This window comes from Sapajus apella, unplaced genomic scaffold (genome assembly GCF_009761245.1).
Source record: "Sapajus apella isolate SASKATOON/1434 unplaced genomic scaffold, GSC_monkey_1.0 scaffold18, whole genome shotgun sequence".
Lineage (NCBI taxonomy): Eukaryota > Metazoa > Chordata > Mammalia > Primates > Cebidae > Sapajus > Sapajus apella.
In genome coordinates this window covers 12,853,788-12,876,552 of record NW_022436958.1, presented here as the reverse complement: position 1 = coordinate 12,876,552, position 22,765 = coordinate 12,853,788, and the positions used below count along the sequence as shown (strand labels likewise).

The following is a 22,765-nucleotide window of genomic DNA, read 5'->3' as shown; positions in this document are numbered from 1 at the left end:
GACGGTATTTCTATTACAGAGTTTGGTTGTGCTCTCAAAAGTGAGCAGAGGGCCTGGTAAATTAGATATCTCCAATGAAATGCTAATTTCTGAGAGTCCATTATAATCATGAATTTGAGAAGGGAGCCAGCGAAGGGAGCCAGCATCTTCGAAGGTTTAATGCTAAAAGAGCAAATTGTGTTCCAACTGCGGCGGTCCCCAAGTTCCACAAAGCCCCAAATCAGACTGGGGGCTACAGATTTAGCTAGTTACTGAGCCATGCCTGCTGGCCCCACAGGTTTTGAACTGGGAGAACAAATCTGCTTTAAAGACTGCCGATTGTTCCACACTTTCTCAGCCTGTGATAAAATCATTTCTTTGTATGGCTTTAGCAGATAAGGTAAACCTACATCCACTGTTTTTCAATCTTATAGGCAATTATTCAAGAGAAAAGAATCTGCAGATACACCAGATTGTCAGGTCATTTCCCTGCTCTCCAGACACCTGGATTTTCAGGTCCTCCTTTTTCTGACTTAAATCCCTGTACAAAGTTATTTTTTAAGTGCAAAATTCTAAGTATCAGAAGAGAGAACGTGTGAAGACTGACCTGGTAGCAACAGGGAACTGTGCACCCAGCCTTCACCCCTCCCTCCCCATCCTCCTGTCAAGAGTTTTCTTGATGGATTGGGAGGAGGTTAGCATGAGCTGGAGCCGTAATTCACTCTGAATCCAACTATCTAAAGCTATCTCCATATATAGGATTGTTCAAGTCTTTTCCGCACATATGAGCAACAAAGCAATAGCGCTTTTAAAAAAATTCCATTTTCTGGCAACTGCCCCACTCCATCTATCTGTTCCTTAAGCAAGCAGGCTGAACAAATCTCCGTGAGGCGAAAGAGCCAACAGAGCCTCCAGATTCGAAGAAAGACCAGCCATTGATTACGGCCCACAAGATGTCACTAGTAGATTGTGGTGAACATTTGTTGCTTTTCAGCCACTTGACACCCATTCTTATAAAATAGCGCTTCAACTTCCTTTTAAGGAATTGGCCCCCTCAACTACGTTCAGTCTTCATCAGACAATTTATCAAAGTGCGCTACCTCTCCCCAGCCAAGGCACACCAGTTAAGTACAGTATTCTCCCTTCTATCCTGTGCCTCTGCTTCACCAACATAATCACACAGAAAAGGGAAAAAGCATTCATTCCAGGTGTGGCCACTTAAGAGACCTGCCTGTTTCTGCTGCCTGTATCCCTGGAGCAGCCCCAGCCTACACCTGTTGGATCCTGGTGCCTCTGCTATGCTTTGGAGTCTGCTAATCATTCATATCCTTCTAATGCATTCTCTTTTTGCTTTAGCCAGGCAGTGTCCATTCCTGTCTCTTGCAAACCAAGGATCCTAACTAGCACCCTGGGGAATGGAACCAGGCCAGTGCACGGCTCTCCATAGCCACATGGACATGCCCAGAGTTATCCTGCCCTCAAGGCAATGTCACAAAGGAATTAAAGCTTAGTGTAGTGTATGTGCTATGAGTCACAGGCCTTATTCTGAGAATCAAGTTTCAACAGTGCCCAGAGAAGAAAACTGCTAGAACTACATTCTGAAGTGGACCCCGTCTTAGTCAGCTGGAGCTGCTGTAAGAAAGTGCCATAGACTGGGTGGCTTATAAATGACAGGAATTTATTTCTTATAGTTCTGGAAGCTGGAAGTTCAAGATCAGAGAGCCAGCATGGTTGGGCCCTCCTAGGGAGGGCCCTCTTCTGGATTTGCAGATAGTATCTCATTCTAGTTTTACATAGTGGAGAGCAGAGAGAAGCAAGCTGTCTCAGAACCCACAGGACACTAATCCCATTGTGAGGGTCCATCCTCAGGCCCCAATCACCTCCCAAAGACCCCACCTCCTATTACCATCAGCTTAGGGGTTAAGATTTCAACATATGAATTTGGGTGGACACAAAACATTCAATCTATAGCACCCATCAAGCTACAAAGGGTTGAAAATTGGTACAGGTGAGACCAGCCTCTAGGCAGGTAATAGTGCAGTATTTCACCAATTTTCACCATCTCCCATGCAGGAGGATATTCTCCTCCAGCATCCCCAGTCTCAGGGAATGGTCTCAACTTCCATCCAACTCAGCAAGCGAAGAAACACACAGCTGTCATTGAAACCTCCCTCTCCCATAGCCACCTCCTTACCACTCCCAGGTAATTTCTCCTCCTCACCTTGAAAGACAAATGTTAGCTGGGGAGGAAAGAAGAGCTGTGCAGAATCCCTCCAAACTCCTTCTCCCATCACAACCAGTGGTGACGCGGCAGTTGAGGTCCTGGGAGCCTCTCAGACTCCGTCTTCTCTTCTTTGTAGTCCAAAGGGCCCTCATGCCTACCTGTGCCTTCAATTATTACCTAAAGATCGATGACTCCAACTCAAGCAAATCCTCTGAGTTCCAGACTCTCAGTCCTAATTTCTTATCTGAATAATGTTTCCCTGGATGTTCCACAGGGACCCCCAAACTCCCTCCTCCCTCACCCCCAGTCTGGTTCTCCTCCAGCATCCCCATTCTTAAGGAATGGTCTCACCCTCCATCCAACTCGGCAAGCAGAAAACTCACAGCTGTCACTGAAACCTCCCTCTCGCATAGCCAACTCCTCACCACATCCAGCTAATTTCTCCTCCTTAATTCCTCTCAGGTTCATCCATTTCTCTCCCTTCCTACTGCCCTGTCTCTTACTTCAATACTATAATCTCATCCCTGGAAGATCCTCAACCCCCACCCCCCCGCTCCCAGTTCTCCTCTCTGACTTGCAGTCCACGCTCTAATGCAGCCGATGGATCTTCAAAAATGCAAATGTATGACCAGCTTAACACCCTTGACCAAAATCCTGAACAAGGACTGTGTAGACCTACATGGGAGAGCCCCGCCCATTCCTCCAGCCCATATCAGGCCAGTGCTCCCAGCTGGCCTGTGTCCTCCACTCTCGGAGCCCCCACACCATGCCTCCTATTTTGCCCGGCTAACCGCTGCTTCTCTCAGATACTCATCTCTGTGTTGCATATTCAAGGAACCCTCACTGGCTTCTCAGTCAAGGTCAGGGCCCTCTGTTGTACAATTTTTGGCACTTGTGCTTCCCCTTCGGGTATGCAGTGTGGTCTATCATTATACACTTATTGGTGAGGACTGGCATTTACCTCCCTCCCCGCTCAGACCATCCTGAAGGGCAGACACCACATCTGACTGCCCACCCTTTAATCTCCAGCACCTGCATTAAGCATATGTTTGTTCCACATACATTTATTGGAGGTCTACTCTGTGCTAGAGTACATTATCATCCATTAGTTTTCCCAAATTACGTAACTTAAGGGTTCATGTAGGATCTCACCCAAAAGAGCACAGAAAACAGTACATTTCTAAGAAGACTTCCAAGGTGTTCAAAGAGGGACAAACAGTTAAAATGATGCCCAAGTAAAGAGGTCAAGAAGAGGACTGAGTGCCCAAAAGATGCCAGGCATGCCAGTTAGTGAGGCAAACAGGGCAATGGGCAGATCCCAGAGAACAGCATTCGATGAGGGATGAAGAACTGCAAGGTTAAAGTTTGGCAAGAGATGGAAAAGGATGGGAGACAGAAAAGGTTATTTGCCCACCCTGTAATGTTTCTAAAGCCGGCCCCTGCCAATCCTTTACCAAAAGGCTTTACTGAATGTCCTGGTCACCCAACAGAGAACTGACCTAGAGGATTCCAGAAATAAAACTTCATATAGCCGCTCCCCACCTTGCCAGCTACTGCTCCCTTCTCTCCCACTCCTGCCAAATTGTAAGGAATCATCCGCCAGCCCCAGGTGATGAATTATTCAATTATTCTAGCAGCTTTCCAAACACGTGTGCAGCTAGAAAATCTTTCAAAAGAAAAGAATCATGTTATTTAGGCTACTAGGTCATTTTTGGAACCTGTCTTGAATTCTTGTTTGCCACGTAATCGTTTTTCTATTAAACAATAGCTCATTGACACCCTACCCTTACTAGCAAAAAGCAGTGGCAAACATGTAACCACAAGACAATCTGCTGCAGTTACAAACAGTCAGCGTTACCTCCCGGTCCTGCACAACAACCCCCAAGCTCCTACCCCTACCCTTTAGGTCCTGCTGCAGAGCCTAAAATACTGAGCACAGCAGCAGAGGACCTGAAGAACAGCTTCCAACTATCCGTCATTCCCCTACACACACACCAACCTGCCTTATTTTAGTTAAAAAGAAAAAAAAAGAGCCTTCTACCTTCTAACCTACGTCACAATGCTAAAATCACTAAAATAATCTGTCTGCACTAAGATCTGGAAACCCCTCTTAACACCTCACCCACAACCCACCCACCCACTGCATGTCAGCTCTCTGAGATATTTTCTCCCAGTAGAACAAACCAAAGAGAATGTTTTGGGGAAGAAGGAAAACGAGTCACGAACCAAGCCTTTAAGACTCCATTTTAGCACAGGGCTCCTCCGAGAGCCCTATATTTCTGGCTCTGAAGAAGCAGAGCATGAAGATGAGTTCGGCCAAAAAATGCAGGTATTTTCCAGAGGTAGACTTTTAACAACAAATCAGTGATAAAAATCACATAGGAGAGAATGACATTTTTCATTTAAGTCAAAAGCAATCTGAGCCACCAAATCTCAGGCACTTTCCTCTAACCTACAAATAGGGGTACCAGAGAGTTATTACAATAATAGATAGAGGGCATCTCATTGGAAGCAGATTAAGGCAACCTTGCAGATAGTCACTGGTCCACACTAACAATGCATGCTAGCCAAATGATGGGATGGGGATGGTGCCTGTGTTAGGGACTAAGAGCATCTGCCTGTTCACACAGGTTGTTGGCAGGAGGAACCAAGCTGTACATTGTCCCAACTTTCCCAAGTGTCTCCCAGGACGCCAACAGTCACAAGAAAAAGAAGGCACATGCTCGGCCAGGCACAGTGGCTCATGCCTGTAATCCCAACACTTTGGGAGGCTGAGGTGGATGGATCACTTGAGGTCAGGAGTTCAAGACCAGCCTACCCAACATAATAAAACCCTGTCTCTACTTAAAAGAAAAAAAATACAAAAATTGGCTGGGTATGGTGGTACATGCCTGTAATCCCAAGCACTGAGGCTGAGACAGGAGAATGGCTTGAACCTGGAAGGCAGAGGTTGCAGTGAGCTGAGGTCATGCCACTGCACTCCAGCTTGGGTGACAGAGTGAGACTCTGTCTTTAAAAAAGGAAAAACTCACACCCTCATGCCTCACTCTTCCTCTCCACTTCTCCTTACCATTCCTCCACCTGTTTAGCTCCATCTCCAGATGCTGGATAACATTCTTCAAAGTCTTGTTTTTTTCTTTCTCTTTTTCATATTTCTTCTTCCATTCTTCTGCTGTCAGTTCTAGGTTCACAGAGACTGTATTCTTGATGGTCTTAGCTCTGGGATTAAAAACATAAGGAACAATTCAGCTGATTATTAGCATTAGCTAAATCAATATGATTAAGCCTTAGATTCCTCATATCAAAAGACTGGAAATAGGGAAGCAGAAGGGATCCTGTGACTTTCACCAACCATCCTCCTAACTGGTCTAATGGTACCACTACCCCTTGAGGCTCCAAGTTCAGCCTTTTCTTTTCTCCTTCATATCCCACTCGTCTCTAAATCTAATGGAGGTTGATTTGAATTGTCTCAGGGTTTCTTCTGTCTCTTTTTCCTCTGCCACTGTCTCAGTCTATGTTCTCAGCCCTCCTTATGTTTATAGCCTTTTCCAAATGTTCAGTATCCTCCTTTAGGCCCCCTGCATGCCATCACCAGATTGACCTTCCTCAGTTGATGGTTTTTTCAGTTCAATTAATATTTATGAATTTCGGGTATACCATGACAGATGGACAAGGTCTCTGGCCTCTTGGAGCTTGGAGTTTCTTATACCAATGATACACAGACAGAAATAACAGAATCAATTATTTCCCTTCCTCACCTCTGGTACCCAGAACCACCCCTGATGTATTTAACATATCAACACATGCCTCATAGGTCAGGTGGGTCCCACAGCCGAGTGAGACTGGACAGGTGACACCATGGCTCCCTGCTGAGTAAACGCCCCCCCCCCATCACAGCCCATCATCAATCACCATGTGGTGAGGAGGTCCCACAGTATTCAGATTTTCCTAGAAAGTCAGAAACTTTTTTTTTTTTTATTTATTTATGTCTCTCAGTTTTAAACTATTGATAAAAATAATGCGTGGGATAAACAAACATGCCTAATGGCCACCATCTTGCCACTTCCAGTATAGGAGATGATGCGATCTCCTCAGGCACATGGCCTGGGGGGTGGTGATGCCACAGGGATGGTAGCTGGAGAGTAACCCAAACGCGCCAACCAGCAGCTGCACCAGGCAATACCAAAAACCAAAGGCACAACCCTCCTCGGCATGTGCGGAAACAAACACCTAAGCAGCCTCATCCAATTAAAAAAGAAACTCCACTTAGGCTCACTTTTTAAGAAGGTAAAGTTCTTCATTAAGAAATATGTGATATCCTGTTTTATTTGCTATTGACTTTTTCATTTTGAACTTCAAACAATTCTTACACCATCATATTTGCCAGCACAATCTGATTTGTGATTCAGGTTAATTACCGTTGTCAGCAAATGACATGATTTCTATTTCAGTGCAAGAAATTTAGCAGTCCTCACCAGCGCTACAGATGTCATTCCAAAAATTCATTCCTAAAACAGACAACTAAATAACCCAACTGTCAAAAGAAGAGTTAAACAAATTCAATGTAAGACTCCATTTAAGAATTAGGATAATTCTCCCTTGTTCACTGTAGCTTGAGGCTGCTGTCCCTAGAAGTGCTTTGAGTCTAATTTTTCCAATAGCAGCAATTTTATTACTACTTTAAAGTCTGTTGAGTTTGACACTCTCACCTCTCCTCCTAACACCCTCAGGCAGTGCTGTGGATGTTTCTCAGACTCAAGCACAAACACCCTAAGCATCTATTATCAACTTAGTAAGACAAAAAGTGAAAAATAACTCATGGCTAAAGTGCTTATGGATACTTAAGGGCACACTACAAGGCTACTAATCTTACTTTTTAAATCATAAAGAGTCCCTTGATAATTTCACATGATACCAGAAAGAGAAAACTGCAACCTTTATGCTGTACTCAGGCAGGTTTAGCCAGAGGCACATTTTGTGAGCAGATTCAGCAAGGTTATCACCATTGTTTGAACTGGTCCTCATTCTCAAAGTACTTTTTTAAATTGCCTAGAAAATCCCCACTTCTGTAGCAATTATGGTCCTGGTAGGAAACAGATGACCTGCTCAAACTGCATGATTTGGAGAGTGCTTAACAAAGTATGGAAAGGTGTTAGGAAATAACGAGAGATAATGTGGTACCCACATTAGTGATGGGGAAGCCGTTATTACCCTTAGGCTGAAGGGGACCCAGACAGAAAAGGGTAGAAGGAAAAGATTGCCTGGGAGGTATGAATTGTAACAGCAGTGGTAGGGGCATAGCCAACCCAATATGATCTGGCAGGGAGGACGCCAGGAAATAAATACCTGGACCTCAGGACCTTCTCTCCTCCTGATCGCCTGCCTGTGTTCCTTCCCCACTGGTTGAACATAACTAGAAGCCAGAGGAAAAGGAAGCCATAGCAGGAGTCCAAACCAGTCACCCTCCTAAGGCACAGAGCAGGGCAGAGACGGTACAGAAAAGATCCAGAGGAGCAGCTACAGATGCACAACCCAACTTCCATTTGGAATTCAAATAAAGGGGGAATCCATGTCCCACCCTAGAACCCCGAAAATTCATTCAGCCCAAATGTGAGAAGTGGGGCCTTTACATCCGCTAACATGAAGAAATCTGCTTGCACTGGTAGAGAAAGATGTTAATTCTCCTAAAATTGTTCTAGAGAATTAAAGTAATCCTCCCCCCACAAAAAAAAAAAAAAAAACCCTAAAAGGTTTGTGTATGTGTATAGAAATTGGCAAGCTGATTCTGAAATTTACAATAGAAATGAAAACGACAAAGAAGAGCAAGGACAATTCTGAAGATCAAAGTTAGAGGACTGAGTATCAACACTTACTTATAAAGCCACTTATAAATTATACCTGATCAAATTGTCACAAACTGTGAAATAAAACAGAATAAATTGTCCAGAAACAGGCACTGAGATGACAGCCATCCGACCATATGACAAAAGTACCCATAAAGAAGAGTGGGAAGGGCAGTCTTCATATATGGTAGTAAGAGGAAGGAGAACGTTATCCCCCAGCCTCAATGCCATATAAACAATTCTATTCCAGAGAGATCCCAGACATAAATGTGAAAAGTAAGACAATAAAGCTTCTAGAGAAAATATAGGACAGTATCTTCAAGACATTAGGGTAGGCAAAGATTTTTTTTTTGAGACAGAGTCTCACTCTCTTGCCCAGGCTGGTGTGTAGTAGCATGATCTTGGCTCACTGCTACCTCCACCTCTCAGGTTCAAGCGATTCTCCTGCCTCAGCCTCCCAAGCAGCTGAGATTACAGGTGCATGCCACCACACCCAGCTAATTTTTGTATTTTTAGTAGAGATGGGGTTTCACCACGTTGGCCAAGCTGGTCTCAAACTCCTGACCTCAGGTTATCCGCCCGCCTTGGCCTTCCAAAGTGCTGGGATTACAGGCATGAGCCACTGTGCCTGGCCAAAGGGTTTTGTAAAGAGAACATAAAAGAAAAAATAAATTTGACTTCATTAAAATTAAAAACCTCCCTTCATTAAAAGTAACCATTAAAAGAGTTAAAAGGCAAGTTACAAAGTGGGAGAAGATATATCAATAAATATACCTGGCAAAGGATTTACCCAGAATAACTCCTTTAAATCAGTAAGAAAAAACTGGGCAAAGACTTGGAACAGGCACTTCATAAAAGAAGTGCCAATAAAACACCTCCTGAAAAGGTGTTTAACGTCATTAGCCTTCAGGGAAATGCAAATTAAAACTACAATGAGAAACCTTAACATAGCCAATAGAATGGCTGAAAAATTTTAAACTGATAATGCCAACTGTTGTTGAGAATGAGTAATGATTCTAACAGTCAACTGCTACTGAAAAGAGTGTGAATTATTACTGTCATTTTGGAAGAATCTTTAGTAGTATCTACTAAAGCAGAATATTTCACACTTTATGACCTGCTCTCACCTAACAGAAACCAGGACAAATATTCACCCAAAGGCATGACAACCAATGTTGTAGTAATTGTATTTATAATCTCTCCCAAATGAAAATAATCTAAATATCCATCAACAATAGAATGGATACATATAAGCCAAATTCATACAACAGAATACTATATAACACTGAAAAATAAACTACTACTATACCTAACAATGTAGGTGAAGTTCACTCATAAAATGCTGCATGAAAGAAGCCAGATACAATACAGTACTGTGGGATTTCATTTTTATATAGTTCACAGGCAGGCAATACTAATCTATGTTGATGGAAATTAGGGTGACAATTATCCTTGATAGTTCGGTGTTGACTGAGAAGGTCCAAGAGAGAGGCTTCCAAGAGGCTGGGTAGTGGTCACATGAGAGAGAGAGAGAGAGAGAGAGAGAGAGTGTGTGTGTGTGTGTGTGTGTGTGTGTGTGTGTGTGTGTACATATATATGTATAAATATATGTGTGTGTATATATATTTGTAAAAAATATAAGACACTTAACTTTATGTGTTTTACTATATTATACTCAATAAAAATTGAGTTAAGAAAAATAAATTGATGCAGAAAGAAATCAGATACAAGAATTTCCAGATGAGGAATAAACTAGAGTTACTAAGATATTGAATTTTTGTGCTCTGAGGTTTATTGTCTTTTTTTTAAATAGAACAAATATTCTTCTATCTAGGATGTCAAAAACAATCTTGCAAAGTGGAATAAAGGGGGTCTCAGTCCCTCATTCCCCAAGAGACTAGGAGTAAAAGGAGGTAGAATATCTACAATTTCTTTTTTGTTTTACCATTAACTTCAGCAAATTTAGAGAATGAAGGAGTCTAATGATCAGTAGCTTCTTTCTATTTGGACATTCAAAGTTAACTTTCCCTTAATTTGCTCTCACTGATTTCAGAGGAAAAAAAGAAAAAAATCAGTTTCCTCCTTTGTTAATATTTAGCTAGCTGCCATCAATGCCTGTTTCACAGTGGTCTGCTGCCTTGTTTTGGTTTGGATCTGGGGTGCGAGGCTGCCAGTGGACATGACCGGAGCTTGGGCACAGGCTCACATGTGTGCGTTTACTGCTTAGCCTTGTTCTCAAAAGAATTTCAGGTAGCTTACAGGGAGACACAAAATCAAGAAGACAGCAGAAATTAAGAGGCTCTCTTAAGGCAGGTTTTATAATTTTGTCTAGCAGAAGCTATATAGCAATTGTGATACCAACCAGCCTTATAGTTCTGGGACATTATCTCTTTGAAATAGAGGAACAAGCCAATGACCCACAGAAGCCTTATTCTAGCCACTTACTGACTGTTCACTCATCCTCTTTAAAGGTCAAACTGACTATGATACTATTTGATTAATCCAAAGTGGCCTGATCATTCACAGAGAAATAAAAAAGTGGGCTCTTCATTTCTAAAAACTCTCATGTTTTTCAGTCAGAGCCCCCAATGTGTATACAGCTATCAATGCCTATTCCACAAGTTATTACCACAGCAGGCACTGAGCAAAATCCTAACCAAAGGCTACTGCAGGAAAGAACTTCAATTCAGTCCTAAATTTATACCCTACCAGCAAGACATGCTTTTAAAACTGAGTCAAATTGTGAGGATGCCATTATCAGGGTGTCTGCTTTGCATCTTTTCCTTGTTTTGGCTTGATTCAGCAAGTCAAGCACTACTTCAATAATATATGATCTAGGTGCCCGAGGTACCTTCTCCCCACAGGGAGGGAAACTAGGACAAAGTTTTTCAAAGACCTCAAAGCTAATGAATGTTAACCACCCTTAGAAAAGGCAGACCAAGCCCAGGGGACAAAGAGCAGAGGCCACGGTACATCTTCCATCTAGGTACTGCTACAGAGAGAGTTAAGTTAGAAAAGATTCTACTAAAGAGTGGAAAGAGGAAACACTCTTCCCCATTCTTGAGCATTCTACTATTTCCTTCCCAGCACCATTTAATCCTTCTGTCACTGAATTTGCAGTTTACATGTTCAGAAGCACATGGCCAGCTTCCAAGACTGCTGATGGTACCCATCTCCACTACCGAGGTTAAGCACCCATACGTGAGGACACTGAAGGCATCCTCATAAGCTGGCACTTGAACAAAGCCCTCCTTGAATGGGGAGAAGACCTCAAACCGCTGCATTCTGATGAATCTCATCCCCACCTGCTTCCCCAATGGTTTCCTATACTCATATTTCCTGGCCACAGTCAGTTCTAAACGACATGAGGAGTGCCTACCATTGGGGTTTCTTCTAATTACTTTGGCTTCCCTGGAAGAACCACAAAGATATTTGTTCCTGGTACCTTCATACCTTTTGTTTCAGCATCCTCCTTCACTCACGCGGTGTTCAGGATAATGCTGGCATTTGAGTAAGGAGCTCTACACAACCTCACACCTTCAGCACATAGAATAAATCTGTAATGTGTGATTCTGCACTGTGAATGGTGTGTGAGAGACAGAAACTGAGATTACCCCACTGTGGGAGCAGGAGAGGATAGAGAGTACAGCCTTCTTCACTATCAGTGAGAGCTCTCCAGAGAAACAGAACCAATAGGAGATAGAGACAGATGATGGATAAATATAGACAGATAACATATTATATACCCTATTGTATATATAAGATCCTATTATATATACATATATATGTATATATGACATATCTTACTCTTTTATTTACTTAAGAAATTGGTTTACATGACTATGGGGGCTGGCAAGTTTGAAAGCCATAGGGCAGGCTGGAAACTGAGGCTGCAGTTGATGGTACCATCTTGAAGCAGAATTTTATCTTCTCTGAGAAACCTCTGTTTTAGCTCTTACGGCCTTTAACTGAGAGGATGATACTTGCCCTCATTATCGAGGGTAATCTGCTTTACTTAAAGTCAACTTATTATAAGCGCTAAGTACATCTAAAAAGTACCTTCACAGCAATGTCTCAATTTCCATTTGATTTGTAACTGGGCGCTATGGCCTAGCCAAGTTGACACGTAAAGTTAATCAGAAGCTAATCTTCTGATCTGCTCTGAGTCCTAGTTCCCATCGAAAACACCCAAACCTTCTTCTGGAAGGACCACTGCTCCAAAGCACCTTCCCAGCTCCTGGTGAGGCCATTTCCCTGCTTGTGAGGGAAAGAAAGAGGACAGGAAGGAGAAATTAAAATTTTGTGTCTTTAATTTTAAGTTCTGGTCTCCTGAGAACCATTCAGAAATGACAAATATGAGGAGTTGGCATCTAGATAAATGTATGTCACCCACAGTATTTCTCCCCTCCAAGGGCAAAAATTAACCCTGGTGATGTTTCAGCAACAGACCCCCCAAGAGGAACGATTTAAGCCTCTTTTTGTTTTATGTCAAACTGTAGCCAAATGTCTGCCTTGGCCAAAATGCTCAATCTACTCTCGTAGGTAACGTGTTCTCATGGTCTGGTGACATAAATTTCATATGCACACTATTCAGGGTCTGCCTAATCTAGCTGCTACTGAGCTGGCAGACGACACAATTAAAATGGTGACATGACTTTTTTAAGTGCACATCAGGAAAAGAAGAAAGAATATTACTTTCCTTAAGATATCAATTCTCCTTCCACATTCAACATACAAATAAAGGCTTCAAATTATTCATGCTGGATCAATCAAACTCCTGGTGCCAAAGATGTGCTGATGCAGACCTTCCTAACCACATTGGTCTGCCCCTCAGAGGGCCTCTTTCCCTTTATTACCACACTAAATCACAGTACATTAAATAGGCTTCTAACACAATTGGATGATTTGAGTTCACACTTCTAAAACATAAATATCTTTTTCAAATAGTGCTGTAAAAGTAGTTTGGAAGGGTAATTAAAGACTACAAAGTAGAATTCTGGAAGCCAGAGGAAAAAAAAATAAAAGTGCTCTTATTTGACTCTGCTTTTTGACTTTCCATTGCCTGGGAATTCAAGTGCTGCCTCCTCAACTAGATTAAAAGGTCTTTGAGAGCATGGGAGATGGCTCTTACTTCTTTAATGGCATGATGCTGGGCATTCAGGGGACTAAAGAAAACAAGCCCAACTGAATGGAAGAGCTAGAATGTATCAATCCAAGAAATAAACATGGTAAATTTTTCCCTTTAAATTCTAGTATCTAACCTTGAGTTCTGAAGAATGCTAACAGGACTGTTGGTAGATGCCTTCAGGTATCTGCAGATTAACTGCTTCAAAACCCGTACTACAGGCTGGGTGTGGTGGCTCATGCCTGTAATCCCAGCACTTTGGGAGGCCAAGGCGGGCAGCTCACAAGGTCAGGAGTTCCAGACCAGCCTGGCCAACACGGTGAAACCCCATCTCTACTAAAAATACAAAAATTAGCTAGGCATGGTGGCACACACCTGTAATCTCAGCTACTCAGGATGCTGAGGCAGGAGAATTGCTTGAACCCCGGAAAAGGAGGTTGCAGTGAGCCAAGATTAGGCCATTGCACTCCAGCCTGGCTGATAGAGGGAAACTCTGTCTCAACAACAACAACAAAAAAAAAACCAACATACTACACATTGCATTATTCAGTGCAGTCAAGCAGAACAACAAACATGTACTCTCTTCATGTCCTTGAAAGAACCACAAAGGAATAACTGAAGAACCTCATGCTGCCCTAAGGTTTTGCCACCTCTGTAATAAGAATATAATGAACACTCATTACAATGAATTTGCGATGTGCCCAGCAGTCTTTTCTGAGTTCAAAGTGCTTAATCTCATTAGCTATCACATACCATGTCTAATCCGATGTTCAGTCTTGTGTCTGCTATATAATTGGGTTCAATGAGTGTATTTAACAATACAACAGGTATTGGCCCTGTAGAATAGTTCAGCATCCTTAAATAATCCATTAACTAACTCGGGGATAAAAGGAAAGAAACAAAACCTCACACATTTCCAATAATAGACTGGAAAGCAAACCAGATCCAAACGCAGCCAGCTTCAGGATGTAATGGCATCAAAGTTCAGCAACTGCCTTAATTTTCCAAGTAATTTTATGCAATAAGCTTTAGATTCATCTGTTCATTCATTTGATAAACATTTATTTATTGACCACCTACTGTGAACTAGGTGTGCAGAGTGGATGATGAGAAACTAATGCCTGTGACAAACTCGGTCCCTGCTGTCACAGAGAGCAGAATCTAAATGACTCTCATAAAAGAATGTAGGCCAACTTATTTCATTTGAAAATATAATTTGCATTACTTTTTATTTCCTGGAAGCCCAAATTATCTGCAGTATTTTTTATTTGTTCATTCCCAAAGTGTAATTCCAATTCTGCTTTATTTAATCCTCCCCCTTACATGACAGTGCTGTCCCTTACAGTGCATTACATTCAGTCTAGTCCCATCCACCACGATGGCCTTTTCAAGCCTGAATACTGTGAGATTATTTAAGATGAAGGAAAAGCGGAACTTGCAATCACTGATAGCCTGCTACATGCCAGCCCTTGAGCTCGGTAAAAACTGAAGCAACTCATATAATCCTCCCAATATTCTTGAAAGTAGGCATTATTATATCTCTCTCTATGGGTGGGAAAACTGAGGCTCAGAGAGGAGAGGTAGACAAGAGAATGGGTCAATTGCAGAATTAGCTTCCATGCTGGGTGTACTGACCCAGAGGGTTGTGCTCAGACGCTGCACCCTAGGACACCCTAGATATGTAGTCACTTACCGGCTGTGTGGTCTCAGGTATGGTAGCCAAGGGCTTTACCCCTAAGCCTTGATTTCATACTCTATACGAGGATGAGATAATTGCTATCAGAATTGCTATGATAATTTTGGCACACCTGACATATATGAGACACTAACTGATATTCAAAATCCTTCCCGTAGACAGCTGCAAATGCCTCCTGATGACAGTAGCGCCTTAAGGTGCTCAGCCTTGCAAAGAGAGCCAGTGACTCTGGCTTGAAAAGGGCCAGAATATTTTTGCTTTGCTGGTAAGGATCTTTTCTGAAGAGATGTTTCCTTTATGAATGCACTTAGAGCTGGTTTGCTCAAACATGTCTTCAGAGGAAATTGTTAACGCTCAAGTTTAAGACACTGGACAGGATGTGATCTCGTTTTCCATAAGCAGATGCTGGTTTGTGGGTTCCTGAGTCCCTTGAGCAAAGTAGGTGTTATCCTACTGCAACCCCCTTGGCCTAAGCATTTAACTAATCAAGGAAGTGATTTGGGAGGAAGCAAAGGACCCAAATCCAGTTTAAAAGATATATTAGCTCTACAACATTTCAATATAATTATTATTTATTTAGACATCCCACAGGTGCCACGACTATGTAATTCTATGTTCTGTTGAGGGCTCAGGAAATGACTGGGGCTTAATTCAGTTTAAACAAGCCATAACAATTTCCCAGACAGAATGCCCACCCCCATCTGTCCTTTCTCTCATCTTAAACTATTCCTTAGGCATAACCACACAACACACACTCCCAGGGAGAAGGCAGGGAAGTGCTCTGTGCCTCCATTTACAAATGAACTAGTTAAAGCACACAGAGCACTGGTGACTTGTCTAAAGATCACGTGATTCTTCGGAATTGAATGGACGGATGGCAGCAGAATCCACATTTTCCAACCTCAGACCTAAGCTCAGCTTGCTGAGCACTGAAGATGTTCAGATCGCCCAAACCACAGTACCTCAAACACTCTAGAAATGAACACTGAGGCACAAGGGCTGAAGGATAGAACCTAAACACTGGAACTGAGGAAACATGCCTAAAGGAGGTCAGGCCTTGGACAGTGGGAAGGGGTGGGTGAAAAAGAAAGTGACAAGAAAATAAAGGAAGATATGAACCAAACCACACATGTAACTGTTGCTTTGTGATTATGGAGTTGTACTTGCTGCCCACCTATGGACATCTCCTGGGGATCTAGGACATCTCGTGTGGGTATTTTCAAAGGTAGGAAGATGTCTTCTATGTCTCTCCTCAGCATACAGTCCAGCCCTCCTACCTCCAGTGCTGATAAAGATTCCTTCCCCTTCTTTTCTATTTATACCTCTATTCTGTATTCACCTTAGCCTCTGGGTGTTTTATCAGCAACTGTGCAAAGGATCCCAAATATCGGAGTTAAAGGCAGTTACCAGTCTTGAGATTTATACACTTGAAATAATAATGAACCTAAAAGGTAGACTCCAGTGCCATGAAGAACAAAAGTAACACCCAGTGCATTTCCAGGTCACATCTGCAATAAGTTTCGTTGTTTTGTTTTGTTTTGTTTTATATACCGTACCTTTGAAAAGCTGGCATGTTCTTGTCCATTATTTTAAAACATAATTATTGCTTTGGCCTCAGTAAGTGATGCCTCAAGTTTACAAATCACCTGCTAGATGTAATTTAGTAAAAGGCTGCTTGTCCCTTACTTTATGATTCTCTGCCAATAGCCCCTTGCCACTCATTTTTTTTTTTTTTTTTTTTTTTTTGAGACAGAGTCTCTCTCTGTCGCCCAGGATAGATTGCAGTGGTATGATCTTGGCTCACTGCAACCTCTGCTTCCCGGGTTCAGGCAATTCTCTTGCCTCAGCCTCCTGAGTAGCTGGGACTACAGGCACATGCCACCATGCCCAGCTAATTTTTGTATTTTTAGTAGAGACAGGGTTTCACCATGTTGGCCAGGCTAGTCTTGAACACCTGACCTCAGGCAATCCACCCACCTTGGCTTCCTAAAGTGCTGGGATTGCGGGCATGAGCCACTGTGCCCCGCCTTGCCACTCACTCTTAAGACCTAAGACCTAGCACAGAGGACGGGTCCTAAGAGACCACACGTACCTCTGTCCAAACATCAGCGTGGACTTGGTCTCAGCTTCATTGAAAACAGAAGGAGAACAGCAAATGACAATGGTGGTTCTGCAGTTCCCACCCAAAGAGTCCTGGAGAATCCGAGTCATCTTGCTGTCCCGGTATGGCACGTGTGTTTTCTATTTAGGAAAAGAAAACATATCAGTTTTGGCAGCCCATTCTAAGAAAAACACAGAAGCAAGCAAGTCAGGGATGAAGACACTGAGCTTAGGAACTAAGTAAAACAAGAATTTGTGGCCAGGTCTTTGGATCTTGCCAAAGTTTAGAATGCCCATTCTTTGATCCAGGTCATAGGAAATTAGCATAACCATTCATACTTTTTGGTGGACGGGAACTCCCAGCGAGCAGGCAGCCACAGCCAGGATTCCTGCTGTCCTTTTCCAAACAGTAAAACAAACCACCCTCTGGGGCGTGTGGCAAAGGGACTACGAGGACCCAAAAGGTGGTTTCTCATAATATTATTTAATAGATGGGGGCAGGATCACTTACTGTCCCTTCTGCCAAAGCAGAGATCACATTTCCAAGAGCAGACAAAGACTTATTGATATTTTTAGCTTCGTCAAGAACAGCTCCCTCGGCACCAGTTTTGCTGACCTACCAGAGAGAAAAAAAGCAGTGAGCAGCACAGGACAGCGGAAGCACAAAGTAGAAATTTCCAATTCACACAAGGGCAAAGGGGGACAGCCTCCTGGAAAGCAAGGAAAAATAAGAGCAGAGAAGACCTACAGTGATAAAAAACCATCCTTCTCATATGAGGCTGGGGATTTGGTGTCTACTGCCGTCATTTTCCTCTCAATTAGGTTTTAGTGGAATAGCTGAAATACCTCAAGTGGTGGAGCTGCAGATGCTTCCCCAGGGGACATCCATCCAGGGAAGCCAGGCTCCAGAAGTGCTGTCACCATGGGTAGCTCGGGCCCTGGGAGACCGAGCCGCAGTCCCCATGCCGAAGGGAGCCCGGAGGGAAGCATGAAGAGAAAATGTTGTCCTGAGCCACAGTGAATGGGCATACTGCAAAAAATGTAAGTTACAAGCTCCAAATCCAGCCAGACGCCTAGAGGTGGTAGGGTTGGTTATCCAGACTCTGTTCCTTCCCTACTTATCCCACAGCAAGGAAAAAATGAAAAATATCCAAAAAACAAAAAACTTGGGATAGACATGAAAAGTCTAATGTATATTGCATTGTAAATTTGTCTTTTTTCCTCCGCACCCAAAGGGACCATACGCAGTTCCTCCTCTGCTGTGTTATTGCTGGTAATTTCATCTTGACAGCATTTGCTCTAGGAAGAGGGCAGTTTGCAGATGCTAGAAAAAAGGGGAACTCAACATGATTCATGTCTCTGCTGACTGGACAAATGATGCACGGGGAGCAGCTGCTCTCTCAAGAAAGGAAGTGGGGGAGCAATGTTCAACTACGCAAATTTCAATTGAATATGAAGGAGAAACTCCTGATGACAGAGATGAATTCAGGTCCAGGGGGAGGTTTCTTTCCAAATAGAATAGATTCTCAACTCCCTTGGAATTGTTTGTGTGGCACCTCAGCTTACACATAGAGGAATCATGTAGCTGTTGGGTCACAAATAGTAGCAGTCTATTCACACAGTGTTATTTTAAGATGCCTTCACATAGGAGCATGTTAACTCCACGAAATAGACAAGGCAGGTACCATCTATCACCCTCCTTTGACAGACAGGAAACTGAGCCCCAGAAATGTCAAACTGCCAGCCTAAGGGAAGAACGCCATTCAGGGGAGATGGGAACTAAAGCCCAGAGTTCTCTTCTACAAGATCACACTGACACATTCATAGGGACACATCTAGGGCAAAGGAAAACAGGTGCATGTGAGCAAAAGAAACTACGTGAAAGGCATGATTTTAAAACGCCCCATAAATATCATTAGCAATAACCACTGACACTGTGCAGAGGCAGGCCTCCACTCTGGTCTGCGAGTATTAAGGAATGTTCAGGTGTATTTGGGCTCTAAATAAACAACAATGCTCCATTATTTCCATTCTGTTGTGTGTCTGTTTAACTAAAGTTACAAGTCCATACTAGTAAAATTTCAGATTCCCAACTAGGAATACCCAGATGACTTTCTACTCACAGTTTTACAAATGCATACTAGAGGACAATCCAAGAAACCATTACTTACGTAAATGTTAGTGGCCATAACTCGGCTTACGGGAACTCAGTGGTGTAGTGCAGTTAAGAGGGGATCAATCATACAGTTAGGGAGACTGACCAAGCTCCAAGGCTGGCCCTGATGGGGACAATCAGCATGATGTCAGTGATGATGGAGGCCAGAGGGCATTGTGCACATGGGCTTGCTCTGTGATGTTGCTCAAGGGAGGTCAGTGCCTCCAGCCAGGGTGTGGCAGCAGAAGCCTCCACTGGTGCAATGGGAGTGAGACTGGAGATTCTGGGAAGCCTACTGCTCTGGAGTACAGCCCTGGCCAGGGCCTGGGAGGGCATGAGTCAGGGTATCGACAACAAAAGAGAGTCCGGACAAAACCAGAGAACAGTAACTGCTTGTGGCTAGGGCTGATAACAGGCTGCACTGCCTGAGAGAACCAAGGCCTCCCACATGGGACATGGACAGCCCTGGCCTGCTGTTGGGACAACTAAGGAATGCAGGGAGAGCCCCACGTTCCAGATCTTCCATCAGCAAAACAAACCTGCAGAGGCAGGACTGCCACATTCCCACGGCAAAGCTCGTTCCTGGCCTATTAGAGTCGGGTACAACACGGGATTTTCTCTTTTCTCAGACGTTCATATCCCTCCCACATGTGTGCGGCTGCCTCTGCTACAGGCTAAGTCGAATCAACACTTGCCTAACATCATCATCAGGGCCCATCAGGGATATATCAGAGTTGGCAGGCAAAGCACCTGCCCCTGACACCAATAGAAGATCTCAGGACAGAAAAGGGTTACATGTAATAACACCTTGGCAGAGCCTCAGAAACTTTAAATACTCTTTAAAGCAGGAAAATAGAAGGGCATAAAAATTATACCATTGCACACTGAAGCAAATAAAAGGGGGAAATTATAGATAATACAAATAAAGAACCAATTACCTTTTCACTCCCAGCCAAATCAACCAAATAAAGTTTCCCACTGAGTTTTTTTTCAGTCTCTACATTCTCTTGCTTAATATTTATCAGGAAGATACTGTGACTTCTAGAGCTGTGTTCATTCATGTCTGAAAAGGAAAATAGTTTACTGCTTTACAAAGAACATGTACGTTTAGGTAACAAACCTCATCTAAAAAACATAACAAGTCATGCCTAATAGCTCCATTTCATTGAAGTTAAGTCCAGCCAACTTAAAAAATTATCTGAGAGCCTATTTCTTCTGAAAAACAATGCTCATTCTAGAAACAAAAAAAAATTTAAATATCTTCAAGGAGCAAAGAAATTAAATATCTTAGTCGACAGTTGAAGGTATCAGATTTTCTAGCTCTACCAGAAGCCCCATCTTCTAAGTTCCTACTCCAGCATGACTTTCCCCTTGAAGAATTCACTACTTCCTCCCCTGCCTCACTTTAAATCCCTCAGACTTTATCATGATTAATACATGATGTATTCTATCTTAGTCATGTGTATAAGCCTTGCCTTATCAGTAATATCATAAGCTTTCTTAAGGAAGGATTAAGACTTTCCTAAGGAAGGATTAAAACATACACTTCTATAACCCTATGCTAACTGCATAGAAGGTCTCAAATATTAAATACACTTCATTAGGATGAGGTCCTGGAAATAAAAATCTTTGCAAATCCTCATCTTTGTCTGCCAAGCAGAGACCCCAGCAACCGTCCCATTCAGCCTTCACCAGCAATCATTTCTCAAACCATCTTACTAGATTATATGTAAACAGCCCTGAAGATTCATCTAAAAAAAAAAAACTGTCAGAACTAATAAATGAATTCAGCAAAGGTGTACGATACAAAATCAACATGTAAATAATCAGTTGCATTTCTAGATACTAAAAATGAACAACCGCCAAAAAAAAGAGAAAACAACCTTATTTGTAATGACAAAAAAAAAGAATAAAATACTTAGGAATAAACTTAACCAAAGAAAAGAAAGACTTATACACTGAAAACTACAAAATGTCACTGAAAGATATGAGAGAAGACACAAATAAATGGATTAGAAGACTTAATATCATGAAGCTGGCAGTATTACCCAAAGCAATCTACAGATTCAGTGCAATTTCTATCAAAATTTCAACGACATTTTTTGCAGAAGTAGAAAAACCCATCCTAAAATTCATATGAAATCTCAAGGGACCCCAAATAGCCAAAACAATCTTGAAAAATAAGAACAGTGTTGAAGGTCTCACACTTCAACAATATAATGGATTTGGGGGACTTGAGGAGAAGGGTGGAAGTGGGGTGCTGGATAAAAGACTACAAATAATATGCAGTGCATACTGCTCGGGTGATAGGTGCACCAGAATCTCACAAATCACCACTGAAAAACCAATTGCCACCTGTACACCAATAACCTATGGAAAAATGAAAAATAACAGTTACTACAAAGCTACAGCAATCAAAACAGTGTGGTATTGACATAAAGACAGACATATAAACTAATGGAACAGAATATAGGGCCCAGAAATAAGCCCTCACATATATGATCAAATAATTTTCAACAAGAGTGTTAAGACCATTTAATGGGGTAAGAACAGTCTTTTCAACAAATAGTGTTGGAAAAACTGGATATCTACATGAAAAAAGTATATTAACGTTGGGCTCTTACCTTAGAGTACATGCAAAAATTAACTCCAAAAGGATCAAATACCTGCACATAAAAACTAAAACTATAGAACTCTTAGAAAAAAAATAGGAGAAAAGCTTCATGACATTGGACTTGGCAATAATTTCTTGGATATGACACCCAAAACACAAGCAACAAAATAAAATTAGATCATCAAAATGTAAAACTTTTATATATCAAAAGACACTCACAATAGGGTCAAAAGGCAATTCCAAGGAACAGAAGAAAATGTTATAAATCATATATCTAATAAGGGATTGATGTCCAGGATACATAGAGAACTCCTACAAGTCAACAACAACAAATTAACCTGACTAAAAAATAAAGACCTTGAATAGACATTCCTCAAAGAAGATATACAAATGGCCTATGAGCACATGAAAAGATGCTCAACATCTCTAATCATTAGGGAAATGCAAATCAAAACCACAATGAAGCAGTACTTCACACCATTTGGATGGCTATAATAAAAAAATAATAATAATAACAAGAATGGCAAGGATGTGGAGAAATGGAAACTCTGGTGTATTGCTGGTAGGAACAGAAAATGGTATCACTGCTATGGAAAATAGTAATAAAAGCAAATAGTAGTGGTTCCTCAAAAAATTGAAAGCAGAATTACTATAAGATCCAGAAACTCCACTTCTGCATATATGCCCAAAGGAATTGAAATCAAATCAAACCCAAATGTTTGCACACCTATGTTCATAATAGCATTATTCACAATCGCCAAAATGTGGAAGCCACCCAAGTGTCCACTGATAGTTAAATGAATTTTTTAAATGTTGTATATACATACAATGGAATATTATTCAGCCTTAAAAAGGAAGGACGCTTGCTACAACATGGATGAAACCTGAGGACATTATGCTAAGTGAAATAAACAAGTCACAAAAGGTAAACACATTATGATTCCGCTTACATGAGGTACTAGAGCAGTCAAATTCACAGAGACAAAGTAGGTTGGGCAAGAGGAGAATAAAGAGTTAGTGTTTAATGAG

At 42.1% G+C, this 22,765-nt stretch overlaps 1 protein-coding gene across 2 annotated transcripts in view; it reads right to left on the bottom strand.

The window, feature by feature from the left end:
• KIF5C (kinesin family member 5C) overlaps nt 1-22,765 on the bottom strand; it is a 150,719-nt gene that overhangs the window by 55,039 nt on the left and 72,915 nt on the right. For both annotated transcript variants that reach the window (XM_032286340.1, XM_032286341.1), the window contains exons 8-11: nt 20,061-20,185; nt 17,479-17,583; nt 16,960-17,108; nt 5,274-5,422 (exon numbers count right to left, since the gene is read on the bottom strand). In XM_032286340.1, the coding sequence (XP_032142231.1) occupies nt 5,274-5,422; nt 16,960-17,108; nt 17,479-17,583; nt 20,061-20,185 (528 nt within the window). The remainder of the gene's footprint in view (nt 1-5,273; nt 5,423-16,959; nt 17,109-17,478; nt 17,584-20,060; nt 20,186-22,765) is intronic.